Below are 18,855 nucleotides of genomic sequence, written 5' to 3' on the forward strand. Positions count from 1 at the left end.
AGGACAGTAAGTGCCTGAACTGAGCGTGGTAGTGGGCTTCTCCAGGCCACCAAAGGAGGCCATGCAGGACTGCTGGAGAGCTGGGGCTGCAGAGATGGACAAAGAGCAAAAACCTAAGGCTTAGTGGAGGCTGTAAAGAGACCAGCTGGGCAGAGGTTAGGAAAATCAAATGGTCTGTGCCTGGGTAAAGTGAATGTGGAAGGATGGGAGCAGGACTTGGGCAGGCATATATTTGCAAATGTAGTAGATGAGGGGATAAAGTGGCTTGCAAGAGGAGCTGGGAGAGGTCGTGCTGCTGGGGTGCTGGCAAACAGAATGGAGTCAGTAAAGAGTGACAGCACTGACACTTAAGACAGCCAAAAGTTGCTGCACAAGAAGACAGAATGAAATGGATATGGAAGCAGATGTCACATTTGAGAGTCTGAAATGAGAACGGTGCTGGGCACTCTGAACTGGAGATGGACTGTCGTGTCCACATTCCTGGGGCAGGACCAGGGGGACTCCTTCGTGGCATCTCAGCTCACTCTGGCACTGAAACCTGGGCATACAGTAGCCACTTCCTGCTCTGTTTCTACAAAAGGAAACCTGAGAACATGGACTGAGTAGGTGCTGTGCTGCCCAACAAACAGGTATCTGAGCTAAGTCATGGTAAAGCTTAGGGCATGACCTGAGGTGACCCAGTTATTGCTCGAACAGTTGGGAGCTGAGGTGCCTAGGCATGACTGTAGGATGAAGACTATGAACACACAGAAAACATTATTTAAAAGATAGCTACTCAGTGAAAAATCCTCACCAATCATACATTAACTGAGGCATTTCTGAATTCGAGGGTACTTAACTATGCCTCTTTCAATATTCCTTTCATAATGTTTTGTTGTACATGCAACACACCATGCTTGACCTCATATCCAGATGTTAGTATTTGAGATAGACTCCCGTGAATAGATGCAGATTTCTGGAGAATAAAAGACCTGGTACACTTGCTTTGTATCCAATTGCTGAAATACAAATAAAACTGATGCACCAGTAATTTTTTTTAACAGCAACATCTCTCATCCTAGAGATTATTGCAGGAAAGTGGCATGGGATTTCGGCAAGCTTCACTCATTTATTACATTTACACAAAATCTAATACATTGAGTCTTGTCTTGATATGCCTGTGTTGCAAAAGAATGACATAATACAGGCCCCTTACAGAATTTAATCTCTCCCTTCTCTTTAATGCTCAGACTTCTCGCTTACTCTTGTACTGTCATAAATTGGAGATTTAGTTGTATGTTTTTTTCCATGTATTTCCCCCCTCCCTGAAAACTGCTTATAAATTCCAGTTAAGCACACATGAAAGACACTTTTAATATAATTTTAAAAAGCATTCCTCCTCCACAAAAAAAACCCCACCACCACCAAAAAAAGAAACCAAAAGGCAAGCAAACAAAACCCCTAACCCACCAAAAAGCCCAAAATGCCCAAAAAGCCACCACTGACAAAACCCAACCAACAAAAAAACATCCTCCAAATAAATCCCAAGAAAAAAATCCCTTAACCCCCCAAAAACCCGTAACAGCGTTTAGGATTATCTATTTATTTCAGTTAAAACATACAATGTTTCATTGAAACTGTGTTGCACTCCTTGCCAACAACTGTAGCCAGACTGTTGGCCTCAATCCATACAGTGAGTATTTACATATGTACACAGAGCTACCCCAGGATGTCCATATTTGGTGGCCTAACAAATACGTCAGATGGCAGAAGTTGTTAAGTTGCCAGTCAGGATATCGCAACATCCACAGTAAATTTTAGAAGGAAGGTATTACATGAACCTGAATGATGCTTTTTATGGACCCAAGTGACTCCTGTGTTTATTGCAACATATACATTTGTAATAAATACAATCTTAGCTTTCTTTTTTTTTAAACACACCTTAGGTGTAACACATTTCTTCCATCTTTGTAAGCGTTACATCTTTGCTGCAGAAGAACCTTTCCTTTGACAGTTGTAACACAGATGTACAACATGAACCACTCCTTGAAATGATGTAACAATCAGTAACGAGAGAGGAATATATACATAAATCCTGGATTCCAAACCTACATTATATACATTATACTTACAGTATATACACACATACAATTTATGTACATAGACTATCATAAATATTGAAAAATAGGTTTAGTTTTAATGGATTAATGTTTTATAAATAACATGTTACATTTATGACTGAAATATCATGGAAGACAGTGATGTCTAACTGAGGTGACAAAACAGTGGTTTAATACTGAAGCTGCTCTTTTGGGTGGTTTGTCATGTTGGTAACTTCACAGACAGGTTTTGGAAAAAAAAAAACCCAAACAAATGTTGGAAATCAACCCAGCCAAGTGGAACTCAACTGTTGCAGGTGGAGAATCAGTCATCAAGACACATAATGTAAAATCTGGAAATTGCTACATTCAGAGAATTAAGTGACATGTATGGTACATTATGAGGCGTCATCACAAATATGTTGCTCCTCTCTGGCTGCTGAGGAGTGTGTAGTAACTTCTCATTCATACCTCCTTCCTCTTGTATGGTTTCTGCAGGAAAGGAGGCTGATTCTCACTTCCTTTCATTTTAAATACTGGCAAGGGAAATGCTTCATCCCTTATGTGCTACAAATTGCTCAAAGGTAGACAACATTTTAATCCTCTTCCACCTTTTTACACTTCTGGTGAGGAAGAAGAAAAGCTGCCAAAGTACTGAGAAGGCACACACTCAGCACTTCTGTGGAGATCAGGTAACATGGGATAGTTAGCCATGGATGTACAGTACCTGAGGCAGAGAAGTACCTAAGAGGTGTTCATCAGTGCTGACTCCAGGATCGTTAAATTGCCAGTTGAGTACCACTGAACTAACAATATAAACAACACAAGAGGAATCTAACTTCTCATTACAGTTTTACACTACAGGCCTAGTGACCAGTACTTACAGTCATGCAGAAGCATCAGTACAAAATACCTGCACTTTTTTCATAGATTTTAAATGGCTGGGCAGAGATTGACATTTTCTGCCAAGGAGTGACCATTATCTAGATTTGTTCCTGATTAATTCTACAAAATAATAATTTAAAAAAATCTCAGGCACTGTTTAATCAATTAATTACAGGCCCCTATTTGTTCCTTCTGACACAATGACCAAGTGGAACTTTGTCTATCAGATTTTGAATGCATCATGTCAGATAAGAACAGCTGACCACATTGCCATGATTATTTCTTTAGTAATCTCTATCTAGGCTTTTGTACTCAGTATTGTGGTATTTGAGAACCTCTTATAAGCCAAGTACACTGTTATATGAGTGTTAATTCTCTTCAACCTGGGATAAGAATGAAAGAGTAAACATGCACTAGAAACAAAAACAGCTAATCACAATCATACAGCACCTGCTTCATCAGCTAGCTAGGGCTCATAAGAAAACTTACCTATTTCTGAAGCAAACAAGTATGAGATGACTATCCAGCCTATGAGGTTATCTTTAATACTACTATACAGTATAAATTGGAAGAGGAATCCCAGTTGCATACGTGAAGAGAGTTTGTACCAAGCATGAAATACCGGTGCTGTTGGTTTGTGTATTTGACTCAGAAACAGAATAGTCAAGTAATTCAAAATCCAAAAATGGATGAGTAATTGAAGAAATACTGTACAATTTTTGAATATCATACAACTAGTAAACTACATTAGGACCTTTCTGGTTTCCTACAGAGTGTTTCAAGATAGATTGGACAAAAAAAACCCCAAAAACCAACCCAAAACCAACGCAACAAATATTGCTACAACTGACAATGGACCTTATCAGTAAAGAGAACTCCAGGATGGAGTTTATATTATTGGCATCATATGCTTCAGTGCCATTCAGTTTGTATCTACAACAGGAGGGGGAAAAAAAGTAACAAAAAAAAATCCCAAACAACAAAAATAAACCCCACCCAAAACCCAACAAAAAAGCAGAAACCCCCAAACCCTGTTTACTCAATTGCACTATTGAGTACCTCAAGAAGGAAATGTTACCACCACCTTTACAATGTTTAGATTAACTGTTTATGTCAAACACACCAGTTCTAAAAGGTGTTTTCTTTAAAGCTTGAAAATTTGGGTTTCCACACCATTTTTGGATACTACAGTAACTGTGGTTACTTAAATAAACAGGTAAATTATTTTCAGGATTATTTTCACTTGACTTTGAACCAAGTGAATTTCATGGGAAGCATTTATAATTAAGAGAATTTTGACTTGGAATTGGTTCATTTTATGTTTTGGTCATTAGAGGTATTTTTTTAAAATAAATTTTCTTCTAATTATGCCTCTACATAAAGGTAAATTAGATTTAATTTAGGACAATGATTAAATATTTTTATGAGCTCTTCTGTGTAATTCTTTCATACTTTTTAGAAAAATGTTTCTTAAAGTCAAAATAGTGCTTTTGAGGTCCGTAAGAATTTTTGGTACAAAAAATAATAGTGTTTCTCTCTCTCTCTCATTGGTATTTAAACACTTTGCTGTAAATTAAAGTTTTGTCTCACATCAAATGGTTCCATTAGGCACATTCAAGTAAAATAACAAAATATCCAAGTAACAATGACAGAAGCCAAACATGGCTTGATAAAAGTCTACAGAGAGTTGTGTCCATTCTCTGGAATGGAATAAAGTTGTCACTTCCTTCAGCCAGACACTCACGTGGTTTGATGTCAATATCCACTTCCATCATGCAGAATAGTTTCTTAAAGACAGAGTTCAAGTATTCTACAATCAGAAGAACCATCAACAAAGAATCTGCATTTTAAAGGAAGCTGAATAGCTCATTTTCATTCTCAGTAGGTATCTGAGTGAACACTGGCATTTGAAGTGGAGTATTAAGAGATTAAACCAGGACAGTTAATGGCCATTAGATGCAACATTCTGGGTCCAGTCTAGAATAATCAGTGTCATGCAGCCAGTCATCACAAGTATACCACTTAGAAAGAAGAATGCAGCCTGAAAAAAAGAGAACATAAAAGTAGTTCAGATTCTGCTGCTGCACCCATAAAGTCATACCTGTTTATGACCTAAGTGGCATTGCTCACGAGGGACAAAGTACAAGAGACAAAAGATGACAGTAGACAATGAGGAGCTAGGTACTCTTCTCATACTTGGGGCTCTTTTTCAAATAAAAAACCATTTATTTTCAGTACAGCAGACCTCACCCTCAGCTGCAGAAAGTTAATGCAGCTGCTGATACATCAGTCTGTGATGCTATGCTGACTTGAAGGTGATTCATTATATGTAAGACCACCAAGAGCACCAAGATCAGTCAGGATGACCCATACAATTGGTGAAGGTCAGTTTTTATGGGGTAAATGATGTAAATAATTCTTGAAAGAAAATTTAAAGGAGAATGACAAGAGTCTCTCGGAATTGCTCTCAAGGGTAATCTGTTCAACTCTGGTTCTTAACAGTAACAGAAAGACCCAACCGTTGTTGACATCAAGTGGGTTCAGTGAAGTCTGGAGTTAACTGAGCCTTGTGCTGGGTGTCTCCTCTGTTTTGAGTAGCTGTGCAACTCCCACGTGTTAACTACGATAACATTAAATGCCAATTCACTGACTACCTATCAGGACTTCAAAATTCTTAAATTGTGAAGAATAAATGTAAAGCTTTTGCTCTGAATTAGGAAGTAGGTGTAGCTATTACATATCTGCCTATACATACCCCAATCTTTTGCACTGACTTCATTGGTTCCTTCTTCACTAATTTGATATAGAAGGCAGAAGGAAGTATAAAGATCAGCATGGCAGCTGCAGATGCACCTGTATTGAAAAAAAGCACATAATTAAATGTTCATAAACCAGATATACAAAATTTGATTAAATTCTGAGATTTGAGTGACTCCTTGAACTGGTGTGATAATGCTTACCAATGAATCCAAAGATGTCTCGAATAGTAGGGACAAATATAACAAGCACATTGGTAAAAGCCAGAAGAGCAACTGTAATGGAACAGTGACGCCACCATCTAAATTCCTTCCCTGCCCACAGCAGCTGGGTAATCGAACTGCGGATCTTTTGAAGAAGGGAAGGAAGAAAATGCAAAACACAATTTAGTCTTCATTGTGGAAGTCAGTGACTGTCATCAGAACTTCCTTCTGGAAGCATATTAACATAATTTTCCTGCAAACCTTGCATTTTAATAAAAGCTGAAAGACATTTAAGTTTTTTTGTTGTTGTCTTAGTGTTTGTTTTGGGCATTTTTGTTTTGGTTTGGTTTCTTTTTAAATTTTTTTTTAATATTTACATCCTGCATTTGAGAAGTCACTCTGTGTTTACGGTCTGTTTCACTTTTCAACAATTTAGATTTTCAAAGTATAACCAGTAATAGAAAAAAAAACAAGGAAAAGCATCTATCTTAATTAATAAAAACCCTCAAACCAAACAAGAAAGCAGTGATTCTTGTAAGCTCTAAGGATATTCCTCAACAATACACCTAAATGGCCAGTACTTGTGTTCACAAAAGCCATGCTGACTTCTATAAGCTGATAGTACAGTAGCACATGCTGTACTTTTTATAAATGGGCAATCTATTCCACCTCCCCAGTTAATGTATACCAGGAAAATGATACAACTGAATGTATTTTTATCTACTGCTTTGTAAATGTTGCCTATTTATTTATTGAATTAACAATATAGATATATTTAATCCAGTTTATTGGACTAAATTTTCTCTCTCAGTCAACAGATAAATTCTATAAATGGATGTGAATTACCAAATCAGTAAATGACTGTGGCAGGACAAGTGATGAAAATAAAAATAAAAGACTAAAGAAATAAATTACTTACTGGGAAAATAACTACAGGTACAGTAAGGGTTACAGCCATAAGGACAGCGAGACGCACAATTAGAAGAAGAACATCAGCACCCAGATAAGCAGAGTAGGTGTGAAGCAGTTCTGGTTCAACTTTTCCTGTAATGAAAACAATGTTTTAATTAAATGTAGTTGACATACTGCTCACTGTTTCTGCTCAATATCCTAAGCAAATTTTAAAGACACAGCAACATGAATGGAAAGCATCAGCAGCTCCTATAAGCACATCTCTATTTTACACAGGAATAACTGGAGGCAATGAATCTGTTTTAATTCAGTTTCAATCCTGTACCTTAGGCCTAATGCTGCTCCTTTTGGGTGTGCATTTATATAAGTATTTAGCAACCTGTGTATATTTAGAGCCCTTAGTAAATGCCTGCTTGTTCTAACTTAGTAATACTGTGGGTTCTGCAGAACAATGAATTTGGAAAAAAGCAGCAAAGGTAACACTCACCATAAAATGTCAGGTATCCAAAGAGAGCAGCCAATAAATACATAAGGAACATGGCAAAAAAAGATACATAGGACACATTCATCATTCTTTTACGGCTTCGGCTGCAAGAAAGAGAAAAAGAAGCATTATTTGGATATAAGAAACATTATTATCAGTGAGAAGATACTGTTCTATACTAATTTTTTAAATATGAAATCATAGTTACATAGCTAACATTTACCTTTTTAGTTCTTCATAAATAGGAAGAATTGCAGGATGGCAGACAAAAGAAAACGTTAGGATTGGGACAGCATAGACAGTCTGAAAAACAGAAGTATCCTTTTTAAGTATATCAACAGATAGTAGAAATTTACTTTCAAGAAACTGATTGGTTATTTTTCAGTTTTCATTTAGGAATCACTTTTTTTTTTTACAAACTGGTGATTACAACTGAACTTTGGCAAAAATTAAAACAAAGTAATTTCTTAACTCAGACTCAGAGGTACCAAATAGTCTCAAGTCTCACTGAAATCCATGCTGAACTGAATGTGTTTGTGTTAAGAGTTACATTCTACATATCACAGTCCTAAGCCATTATAGCTTGACCTTGACATTGGCTATTACACATCCTCCTTCCCCACATACGGAGCTCGACCACTGTAACTGGGAGCATTCATGTGTCAAGACTTTGTGACTGTGAACTTAAGTCTATTCCAAACCCTGACATTCATTTCCCATTTGCATGCTTTTACTTTGTCGTCTTCTGCAATCTACTTTTTAAAAAGCTTTCCTGACTTCAGAAAGCTTGAGAAATGCTGTGCTGAAGAGAGGTATGTTTGTTGCCACTCATCTCAGGCAAGCATCTCAAACTCCTCTAGTTTCTGTGTATTTGGAGTGTGGAAGTCTCTAGTCTATAGAATTTACAGTGCCTAACCTTACTGGAACAGAGAGCCTTAGCACATTACAAGTTCACAACTGGGCAATTACGTAAAGGAAAAACCACCCAATTCATCTGCTGTGTTTTCAGTCTTAGTTATGTTTGACAGACAGTCTGATTTTAAGTCAGTTACCTGTGAATTGAAGATGAAATATTTTGGCTTGCACATATCATCACTTGTTATGTTTTCATGTACGAAAGGTGCCAGTGTTGCATTTATTAATGTCACGTTTACGATGTTGCTGTCCATAGGACAAGGAATCTGAAACATCTTCCAAATTACCTAGAAATAGAGCCAAATATTTGTTATTATTACTTTTGCTAATGCAGTATATGAAACTTTTCTGAAATTGTGTGGTGCTTAATTTGACTTTGAAATGCATTTTAAGTCCTTGTCTACAAGATCATACTTACAACGATCAGGAAGAAGACCATGCAAAGTAAAGAAAAGCCACTGGTATAGCCCAAATATCCTGTGTTCAAGAAAGAGAAAGAAAGCTAAGGTACAGTAAACAGAAATACCATTCAAGTCATAAGATTATGATAAAATATATTCTGCCAGTGATCCCTACCATTTTCAAAGTCTTACATAGGAACAAGTTAATTACTCATTTACTTTTTGCTAGTCAAAACCTGAACTTGAAAGTTCTCAAAGATGTCTTAAGGTTTATGCATACATTGAGTCTTTAATATTATATGTGACTAACAGTAATTTTAGATAAAGCACCTGGTATTAATATTCTGCAACTGTTTGTGATCTAAAATGAAAAAGACGAGTTCCATTTGCATTGAAAAGGCAATTTAGCAGCCCTGTCCTATTGGGACTGTTACAAGATAGCTGATAACCATACTTTACTGTTTTGTTACTGACCAAAATAGGTCAAATGTCATGGTAAGAACACAAACTGAAAATTAACTGTTGAAATGTGTTCTAAAGCTACCTTGCTTATTCTTTATCTACTTTATACTATTGTTCTTTTGTTTTCCACAAGCACATCTGTAACTTAACACTTAACCTTTTTTTTTTTAAATAGACTGTCAGAAATTAGCTAAAATACTGATTAGTCCCAAAGGCAAATTTAGAGACAGCTGTAAATTTATGTAGTACTTAAAAACTCAACCATGGTATCAACCTATTTCCCCAACAGTGTTTTCAAAGCATTTTTCATTTTGATTGTACTCTACTGCTTACCTAAATTCTTCAGCAAGGACAGTGGAAGAATGAGGATGACAGACACCAGCAGCACTAAATAGTCACCGTTAAGATACCACTCTCTGTAGAAAAAAGGTAGTATTTGTAAGGAAGGGAATCATACAAAAAATAACAGCATTTGCAGTTTAGTCTTCACTCTTTATTTTTGCCTACAACATATGGCTTCTTAAAAAACCTACAGTATGTGATGTACTATACATCAGTACAGTACAAAGGGTTAGCATTAAACTTACTACATAGATCTAAAATCCTACAATACTTTCTTATCTCACCCCAAACCTGCATTGTGCCTTTCCTTTAGTGTCCTTTTCTAAAATTGATATGCATCTGGAAGTCAGAAGACAGGAAAGTAATCACTGGTCAGAAAAAAATGTTAACTGGGATCAATTATGGAAAAAAAAAAAGTAATTTTTTAAAAACTTGGTTCCAAACTCTCCAGATGTATTAGAATATGGCAGGGCCCCAGCAGGGTAGTGGTCCACTTCTAAGGGAAGTAAAATTACGCTGCGTGCCCCGGCAGGAGTTAAAGAAAAACAGGTGAGGGCTGGAGTTAAGGCAAGTAGCTCAAACTCCCTGGCTGAGAAAACTTCAACAAGCACTGAGAGTCACTTGGAGGCATGTTTAGTCACTTACAGTAGGGAAACTATGCAAAGAACCTCAGAAGTTTTTTCCCTTCACATAATTTTTGCTATTTATTCTGTAAGAATTTGAGTGTTCCAAGATGAACTCTTCCACTGAAACACAGGAAAACAGATTTAGATCTGTGTAAACATAATTCCACTGAACTAACACAAAAAAAGGATCTTGAGTATTTAATCGTGGCAGGGTAACTGCTTTCCTCATCTGTCCTACAGGATCATTCTAAACGCTTCAAGTAATTAAAAAGTTGACGCAATGCATTTATTCTCAAATATGAACATTTATCATATCACAGTATTTTTTTTTCAAATGAACCATGTATAATTTTGGTATACAAAGAAAAATTAACGCCCTAATTGTAAATTTGTGCATTCTAACTGAATTGCTGAATTGTAAGCCTATATATGGCAGTGAAAATATGGACTACCTTTTAAGAGACTTGCTCTGGATTTACATGGTATGCAAAAAAACAACTTGGTCATCTTTTTCCCCAGCTTTATCTAGGATAACTGAATGTCAAAAATGGATTTTGGAACGTTCAGATGTGCAGGACAGTAGTGTCATCTACCTTTTGCCTTTTCTTAAAAAAAAAAACCAAAACCAAAACAACCAATGTAGTCATCTTGTGGTAAATTTTAAAGAAATCACAGCACAGAGATTTCTTGTATTTGATAAGAGTCATAAGAATGGACATGCCCCACGTGAAGGTCACCAGGACTTCCAGATCAGAGATTTAAAAGGTTCTTCTGTGCTGAGAAATAAATATTGGGATTGCACAGCTTTGAAGTGCAGTTGAGTATTTTTAAAAATTGAGCTAGCAGTTGTAATAGTCTCAGAATAACTGAATATTTTCTACAGTAAGCATTATTTTGGGACATTCAAACAAGTAAGTGCTTACATTTTAGGTACCAGGCTGCCAGAATGGAATCCATGCCAATGGTAGCCACACAGACTCCCCTAAGCAACGCATGGAGAGAGTCAGTTAAATGGGATCCACAACTGCCAGAGCATGGAGAAAAGTTTAACTTTAAATCAGTGTACAGTTACCTAGTATCAGCCAACAAGAAAACACTTAAGATACAAATCTCAGTTTCTTAATTTTGTCTGTCAGATTTGCAGAGCAGCAGCTGCATCCAGTGAGATTCACAGCCTTTAATTTTCCCTGTTAAACTGCAATCAATTTTGAGTTCCTCTCTGAAGATGAGACAGTTAAAAATACTTGCCTCCGAGTCCCCTTGCAAATACTGGCTACTTCAGAGATTTTCTTAAGTGGAAAATAAGGACTGTAATTCAGCCAAAGAAGGCAAATGAACCTTTCCAGCAAAGAATTTGTAAACATTACACCACTAAGTAAATGGAGTGGGTGCATTCTTTGAGTACATTAAAAAAAAAAAAAGAAAAAAAAAAAGGATGGCTAGAACTGTTGTCATGATGGCATCTATCAGCAAGCTGTATGAACACCACCAAACGCTTTGAACCCTTGGGGAACACAGGCAGAAAAATGCCTACCTTCTGAACTCAGGCTTAGGTGTAACTTGGAGTGTTGAGCTGCTCAGCCCTCTCAAGACAGGGACACTTCAGGACAAGGCACAGAAGTACAACTCTGAAGAGTGAGATTTATAGCACTTAACTCTATCCATCCTCAAGTCAGGCATCTTGTTTTAGCTGTTTTTACACACCCTCTCAATACAGATCAATACGAAAAACTGCTCTTTGGAGATGCCCAAAACTGGCATCTAAGCCAGGCACTGAACGGACCACTACCCAGGATTACCTTCTTCCACAAAAAACAGAGTAATAATGAGCTCAAAAGTCTAACTTTCAGATACAGTGGTTAGATAAAAATAAGCATACCCAAGGCACCCACTTTTAAAGTGAAGTCAGAAAGACACTGTGGAGCCAAGTTGTCTCCAGACCTAAATGGCAATGCATCCATCATTTCAGTTTTGGACATACAAACTGTTGTAGTTGGATGTTTATTCCCCATACTTTTTTCTTAAATTAATCATTACGTAACTACACTTTAGTCTTATATTTGCTCATTTCCCACAATATTAACACTAGAAAACCAAAATAATCAAGTCAGTTGGAATGTAATAAGGGAAAAAAAAGAAAAGAAAAACCAACCATAACCACATTTAGCTTTCCTTGTGGAGAGTATGCACTGACTGGTACATATATTAACACTTACCTGATGTTCTTTAGAGAACACCTTTCTGTAATACGATGCAATACCTGTATTTTTCTACCCTTTTTCCAGGACAGGTTGGATCTAAATGAAGTGGAGCACTCAGGGAACGGGCAAACTTACTGTATCTCTGTCTGAGTATGAAGCTACCCTACGGTGTACGGAACGTGGTCTTCATGTAAAAATATATACGGTCTCCATATTTGTTTCTCCTAATAGTTTCTCTGATGAGGAGTTCTAACACCTACCCTGTAGTCTCTTCGATGTTCATAAATGTCTTGATGACCAATGGTAACTCATATTTCACTATGAAGAGGTAGCTTGACATAGCTGTAGGTGAATAACATCATAGATCATTACAAATATAGAATATGCCACAAGATGCAAGAATCACATAACATGTTTCATAACTTGAACACAAGCAGTTAATGAACACATGTTGTGTGAAAGAAAAAAGTCTCCAATAAGAAGTAGGGAACAATTGCTATTGACAGAACAGACATTTTAAGATCTCGTCCTCACCTCCAATGTTTTGCATTGTAATTGATCCAGAAGCAGCAAGTTTTCCAGCCATACCAAAAGCCTTCATTCCCAACTGTTCATACAATAAAGATCCTGAAATAAGACAAAATATCCCATTGGAAAGGTATGTTTTGTAAAGGTACCACAGGAAACAAATACTGCGTGTTTGTATAACAGTACTTCAACATACCTCCTTCATTGGCTGTCTTCAAAAGGAGATGCACAGAATACAAAGAAAATATTGAGACAAACATCAGGAGTATTCTGGGGGAGGAAAAACATGCACATTTTTAATAGCTGTAATTGACTTATTGTAACCTTATTAAATAAAGGGGGATCAAACATAAAAATTAATCATATTAAAATATTATATGGGGAAAAAATGAAGATTCTAAGGTCAGCTAAAAGTATTCTGAAAACCCAATTAATACCTAGTTTAAAAGGATTTTCTACTAAAATTATTTTCAGAGGCATATATATTCTAGTGTAGGATTAAGTAACATTTATATTCAGTTTTAGAGCAGCATAAGCATAGACAAGTATCGGGCCATTTTAACTGTCTAGACACGATGTATACAGAATCAATGGGAATACCTTTGTATCATTTTAAGGAAGTATTTCTCCTCTCTCTTCTATCTTCCTATATTTGTTCAACAGTGTGTCATGTATCTATTGACCATTGAATTGTGTTTTGTGTCTAACAAGATTATCTCTTGGTCTTAAACAAATCAGCTTTTCAGCTTAAACCTGCGCTATGTCTTTTTTTAATGCAAAGATGAAACTGTTAAAGTTTTTTATAAAGGCTTCTTAGAATTGGAAATTCAGATATCTTCAAAGCTGTGTCTTCAAATGCAAGTATGTATTTGCTGTCATTAAAATATTAAAAGAAAGAACGCCTTCTCTTCATATGTGCTTACATGGGAATAACTACTACCTTATCTTCCCCATAGCTTTTACAAGCAGTATATGTTATTTCCAGAAGCACATCTGCAATATCTAAAATTTAGCTCTTTCGAAAACAAATCTTCCACAACAAATGCACCTCCTGGCATAGCACGCTAGGGGGTACTTCTCAACTGCTGAACACGATGGAAAATTACAACGCACTCAAAAAAATCTTATCCTTTTTAATACCAACAAAAGCATTCTGCTTTGCAAGAAACCTAGGAATCAATCCATCTGCTTAAAAATGGCAAGCTCTGTTTAGAGTTCCCAGACTCCTCTTTACATTTCCTTTTGCATAATTTTTAGCATTGGTGAAATCAGTAAACACACCATAAAGAATGGGAAACAACATCTGAGAACAGCTTCACAGACGAGTACAGAAATCCAGGAAACTGGAGTTACTGTGCCAATTCAACACCAACACATGCACACAAGTAAACCTCTCATTTCTGACAGGTAGAGATTAAACAGGACTTAACTAACTCAGACGTCATCTAGAAACAGCACAGCAAGATGTACAAGGTTTGTATCTCATTAGAACACAACAGATCCTGGATCCCTCAGTTCTAACCTTGAATGTCTGACTACAGCGTTGACAAGATCAGTCAACAAACTCATCTAGAACCTGTTTCTGGTATACAGGCTGTATCAGCCATTGACTTAGTGCTGACACGAGTGAGAAGTCACAGCACTGACACAGTTGACTCCACAGTGTCATCCAAGAACTTATTGCCTTAATCGCATCTGCATCTTAATCTGTAACCTACTTATTAAAGGATATCTGTAATGCTCTCAGTATCATCCTGAATTCTCAGTATTACCAGTGGTTGCTTTCCTGTCTCCCAACTACATAAACTGCACTGAGTTTTGAAAGGTAACAAGATGTTCATTTTTGAATCAGTACTAATATAAACTGTAAATAAAAAGTATCTAAACAACCTCAGTACTTGACTGTTGAGTTTGCAAACTTCTTTAGAAATGAGCCAAATTATATGCAAATCTGTTCAAATATCTAACCTTGAATTCTTTTTTTATCCTCAGAGATGTCCTAATGTGCATTACGCTTGTTATCTTGTATGTGCTGCAGAACATCTTTAAGCAAGACACTGATGTGTAGAGAGATGAAGTATCTCTTCTGAATTAAAGCTGCCAAGTTGCTCAGTTTAGCATCATCTAAGTAACCAAAAGTCTTAGCAAAGTAAGAAATCATCACAAGCTTAAAATATAATCCTTCAGATCTAAACTTTACATCTTGATAGCTTTCTGAGGAAACTCAACCACCACCTTGAAATATTGTGAAATATCTAGAAGTAAATCTGACCTGTAACTTGCTGGAAATCTGGCAACAGTGAGGGAATTTTTTGACAAAATGTTACTCTTCTCTTGCTCTTTAACATTCAGGACACTTACCTGCTTCCAGAATAAAACCACAAAGTTTCTTTAAACATATCCATGGATTCCCATTTGCACTCAGTCACTGGTATTACACGTGGCGTGAGTTGAACTGCCTCCAATATATGGAAAATATACTTTTCCAAGATATATAGAAGCATTGTAATTGTTTCCTCGTGCCATTTCCTATTACTATAGTCTGGAAGCTGTAACTGGAAGCTTTTGCCAACACAGACACACCAATATGCTGCTTATCCTATATCCCCCCCAAGCCAAGAGACGGTAGTGTTTAGAAGTTTACCTGAAATCAGTTCCCTGAATTGAGTAAAATCATAGGGAAAACCAACTTCTTCACTGGTGTCAAATATCTCTACAAACACAACTATGTCAGCTGAGTAAAAGGAGACCGCATCCGTGATTGAAATGGCTAGGCCACAAGAACCTTTAAAAGTAGGTGTGTCCAAAGGTAAAACAATCCTTTTCCACCTTCATTTTCCCCTTCCAACTCTCTACAGCTTGATCTTGTACTTCTTGTGCAATTAAGACTTCCACTAATTGAAAAGTTTCTGTTGTCATGAATTTCAATCAATGTACTCTGAAGGAGAAAGCTCTAGTCTGTCAAGCAGACCCTTTCTTTTCCACTTGAATGATAAAATTTTCAAGGAAATTGTCAGTTTTTCATGAGGAAGCTACAGCTATGTAAAGGAAAATTCACTGTAAAATGTTCTGTGGGTTGCAAAACTTGTAGTGGATCTGTATTAATTTTCTGGAGCCCTCTCCACGTATTACAATCCCTTAATTTAAAGCAAGTCATTAACCCTAAAAATACAATTCTCTGTCTACATCAGGGACTGGGCATTTCTGTAAAATGTTGTGTTCTTACACCAAGTATTTTTCCATTATTAACTACACAGTAGAAAGATTTATTTTTATTTTTGTTTGCAACCAAAAGATACTTACATAAAAAGAGCAATTCCAGTGTTAGCCATGGCAAAAGAAAGACCAAGGATGCCACTACCCACAATAGCATTGCTCAGATTAAATACTGACATTCCAAAGGAAGTCGTACCTGGATGCTGAGAAAAGGGAGACGGACAGTAATTAGTATAAGACACTATTTCAGAACTATAACAAATGCAAATTTGTCCAAAAATGTCTTTTATTTCCGTTTTTTTGAAGTGTCACTGCTGTGTACTTACATATTGTGTTTCATACTTTTTCTTCCCAACATTGGAGTCAAGCAAGAAATTTTGATTTTCTGGATCAATATCCGCATAGTGGCTGTAAAAAACATTGCATCATTATTGACTACGACGGACGGCTGGCAAATTCACTTCCTGTTTAGCATTTCCAACCCACTTCAAAGGGAACGGAGAAAACCAACGGAATGACCCAAAAAGGAAGAAGCCCCCGCCTGCCATTCTTTCTGCCCAGCGCACAAAGCACTGCGCGCTTACGTCCGCTGTCATTTCCGCGTTTCTGGAGGGCATGTCAACACGCGACAATGCCAGCCCCGCAGCGGCGTTTTGCGACTACATCAGCCCGTGTCCGCGGTCGGGTCCGGGGCGGCCGAGCCCCCTCCTCACCTCTTCATGGCGGCAGGCTTAGTGGGGTAGGGGTAGCTGAAGTCGTTGCTGTTGGAGCTGTAGCTGCTGCTGTCCTCGTCGGGGGATATGTTGAACTTGCCCATCTCGGCGCTGCTCATGGTGGCGGCGGTGGTGCCGGGGGTGGACGGCGGCTCTGCTCTTTTGTCCTTGGCGGCGGGGCTGGCCGCGCCTGCGGAGGTGGGAGGCGACGTCAGTGCCGCAGCGAGCGCCTCGGCCCGTCACGTGGGCAGCGCGCGCCCGCGGCTCGCGGCCCCCGCCCGCCGCCGAGTGGAAAAGTACCAGGCGGGCGCGCGGGGCTGGGGGCGCGCGGGCAGACAAAGGTGAGCCCCACGGGGAGGAGGGGCAGAGCCACGGTCACTGCCCGACCTGCGCCGCGCCGCCGCGGCCAGGGCACCTACAGCCGCGCCAGGGACCTGGGCGAGGTGCCTTGCACTGCCACGCTGCAACTCGCCTCCCTCACCACCCCACCTCCCCCTTCCCTTCGCGACAGCGGAGACTGATGCAACACCACTGGGAGATTGTCACATTGGCTACTGATACAGTCCCGCGGCCGCCTCTGTGTTTACCTTCCCCTCTCCCTCCCCGTCGGCGACACCGGGCATTCCAGCGTTTTCAATGGGAAAACGCAAATCGATCACAGGACTGCACCGCAACGCAGTCGCTTGGGGTTTTTCCACCGCCCTGGGATGCAGCAGCGGCGCGTCCATATGCGCACCCGCCGCCAAGTCCGCCAAAGCACCCAAGTGCTTTGGCGGACTTGGCGGCGGGTGCGCATATGGGTGTTAGGTGGCAACCCGGTGCGGACTAGCGCCGGACAACGGCGCGAAGGATGAGCCGCGCCGCGTCCGAAAACTCGCCCCGTTCCTCCTGGCGGCCGCGTAACGGCCACCACCCGTCGCTACGCCGTACCTTCTCCGCAAGAGCTTGCAAGTGAGGTTTCCTCCTGAAGCCTCGGAATAAGGAGATGCTCTTCTCTCGCTGCTGCTTCTTGCAAGGGAAAAACCTTAACTATAAAGCGCCAGCAAAACAAAAAAAACCTGAATAAATAAGGGCGTATATATATGTGTGTGTATATATATATATGTATAAAATAAACCCTTTAAAAAACAGTGGTACAAAAAGGAATGAAAATGTGTCCGTAGCGCTCAGGCGAAAGCGTGCAGAGCGCAGCAGCTGTGTCGCTCCTGGTCTGACGGCCCCCTCGGGGCGCCGCCGTTCTTCAGGCAGGAATGCGGGCGCGTCATCGCGGAGGGGCGTGGCACACTCCCGCCGCCGCGCCGCCCCCCCGTTGCTCGTCCTGCCCGACTGACCCCCTGCCACCGACCGAGTGCGAGGAGCGGGGTGGGGGAGTGTGTGTGCATCGACGGGTTAGGGGGAGCCTGGGACTGGGGTGACCGGCGTTTGGCGGCTGTCGTTGCGCTAAGCACGTTCTCCTATGTTTACACTGGAGTAATCGCGTTTCCCAGCGGTGACGGGATGTTGCGGTGCTTCTCAAGAGCGCTCTCTCTGAAAGGCGCTTCCAACCTACCTGGTGCATCTGCAGCGGGACTGCAGCACCGGGCACTCACCTAAGAGGCTTCTCCCCCTTTCAGCCCCGTGCCTGCCTTCGGCGCAAGGCCAGGGTCCAGCTCCCGCGTTTCGCAGTAGCTTGATGCGTGACGGGGTGAGGGGCCACCGACCCAATGGTACTATCTGCAGTCACTTTCTGTTTTTAGTAACAGGAGCAAGCAGTGGTGCACGTGCAAGCACAGATCCCAAGCAGCAGCCGACGGGCTCCCTGATCATTGCCTTCAGAAAATGATTTGGAACGATGGCCTTCCCCAGCCATGCGACGCAGGACAACTCCCACTTTGGAGAGAGAGGGGATGAAAGCCTCCCTGCTTCTCAAGTAATCACTGCAGAAACTTTGGAGGGCTTTGCTGCTCAGTCGCCCTTAGGATTGGTGCTGGGGCTTCATTGTTTGCCCTAGGCCTGCACACACACGGCAAGGGTGCGGCTCCGGAGGAAGACATGGCTTCGGCAGCAAAAGACTATATGGTCGCTGTACTTTCTTGAGTCTGGGGGTGTCATGTGCGGTGTGTCCCTTCGCTTGTGCTGTCCCTGCTACAACA

At 39.8% G+C, this 18,855-nt stretch overlaps 1 protein-coding gene across 1 annotated transcript; it reads right to left on the reverse strand.

Moving 5' to 3' along the window:
- Window positions 1-1,566: 1,566 nt before the first annotated feature.
- On the reverse strand, window positions 1,567-17,978 carry SLC38A2 (solute carrier family 38 member 2). Its single transcript, XM_064142229.1, has 16 exons — window positions 17,654-17,978; window positions 16,724-16,913; window positions 16,337-16,418; window positions 16,098-16,213; window positions 12,991-13,064; window positions 12,801-12,893; window positions 12,527-12,608; window positions 9,431-9,513; window positions 8,653-8,711; window positions 8,372-8,521; window positions 7,543-7,622; window positions 7,323-7,423; window positions 6,843-6,967; window positions 5,924-6,068; window positions 5,719-5,816; window positions 1,567-5,004 (listed from the first exon to the last, which is right to left on the reverse strand). Exons 2-16 carry the CDS (start codon window positions 16,840-16,842, stop codon window positions 4,906-4,908), a joined length of 1,506 nt encoding a protein of 501 aa, XP_063998299.1. The 5' UTR covers window positions 16,843-16,913; window positions 17,654-17,978; the 3' UTR covers window positions 1,567-4,905.
- Window positions 17,979-18,855: the final 877 nt, after the last annotated feature.

Source organism: Pogoniulus pusillus, chromosome 4 (assembly GCF_015220805.1).
Source record: "Pogoniulus pusillus isolate bPogPus1 chromosome 4, bPogPus1.pri, whole genome shotgun sequence".
In the NCBI taxonomy this organism is placed as follows: domain Eukaryota; kingdom Metazoa; phylum Chordata; class Aves; order Piciformes; family Lybiidae; genus Pogoniulus; species Pogoniulus pusillus.

What these genes read in the sequence shown, in the direction of transcription:
- SLC38A2 (XM_064142229.1), bottom strand. Translation starts at nt 16,842, where the DNA reads ATGAGCAGCGCCGAGATGGGCAAGTTCAACATATCCCCCGACGAGGAC. An exon ending in ATTTATGAAGAACTAAAAAG is followed by an intron (nt 7,424 to 7,542) that starts GTAAATGTTAGC and finishes TCTTTCTTGCAG; the next exon opens with CCGAAGCCGTAAAAGAATGA. An exon ending in TACCTGTAGTTATTTTCCCA is followed by an intron (nt 6,069 to 6,842) that starts GTAAGTAATTTA and finishes CTTCTTCAAAAG; the next exon opens with ATCCGCAGTTCGATTACCCA.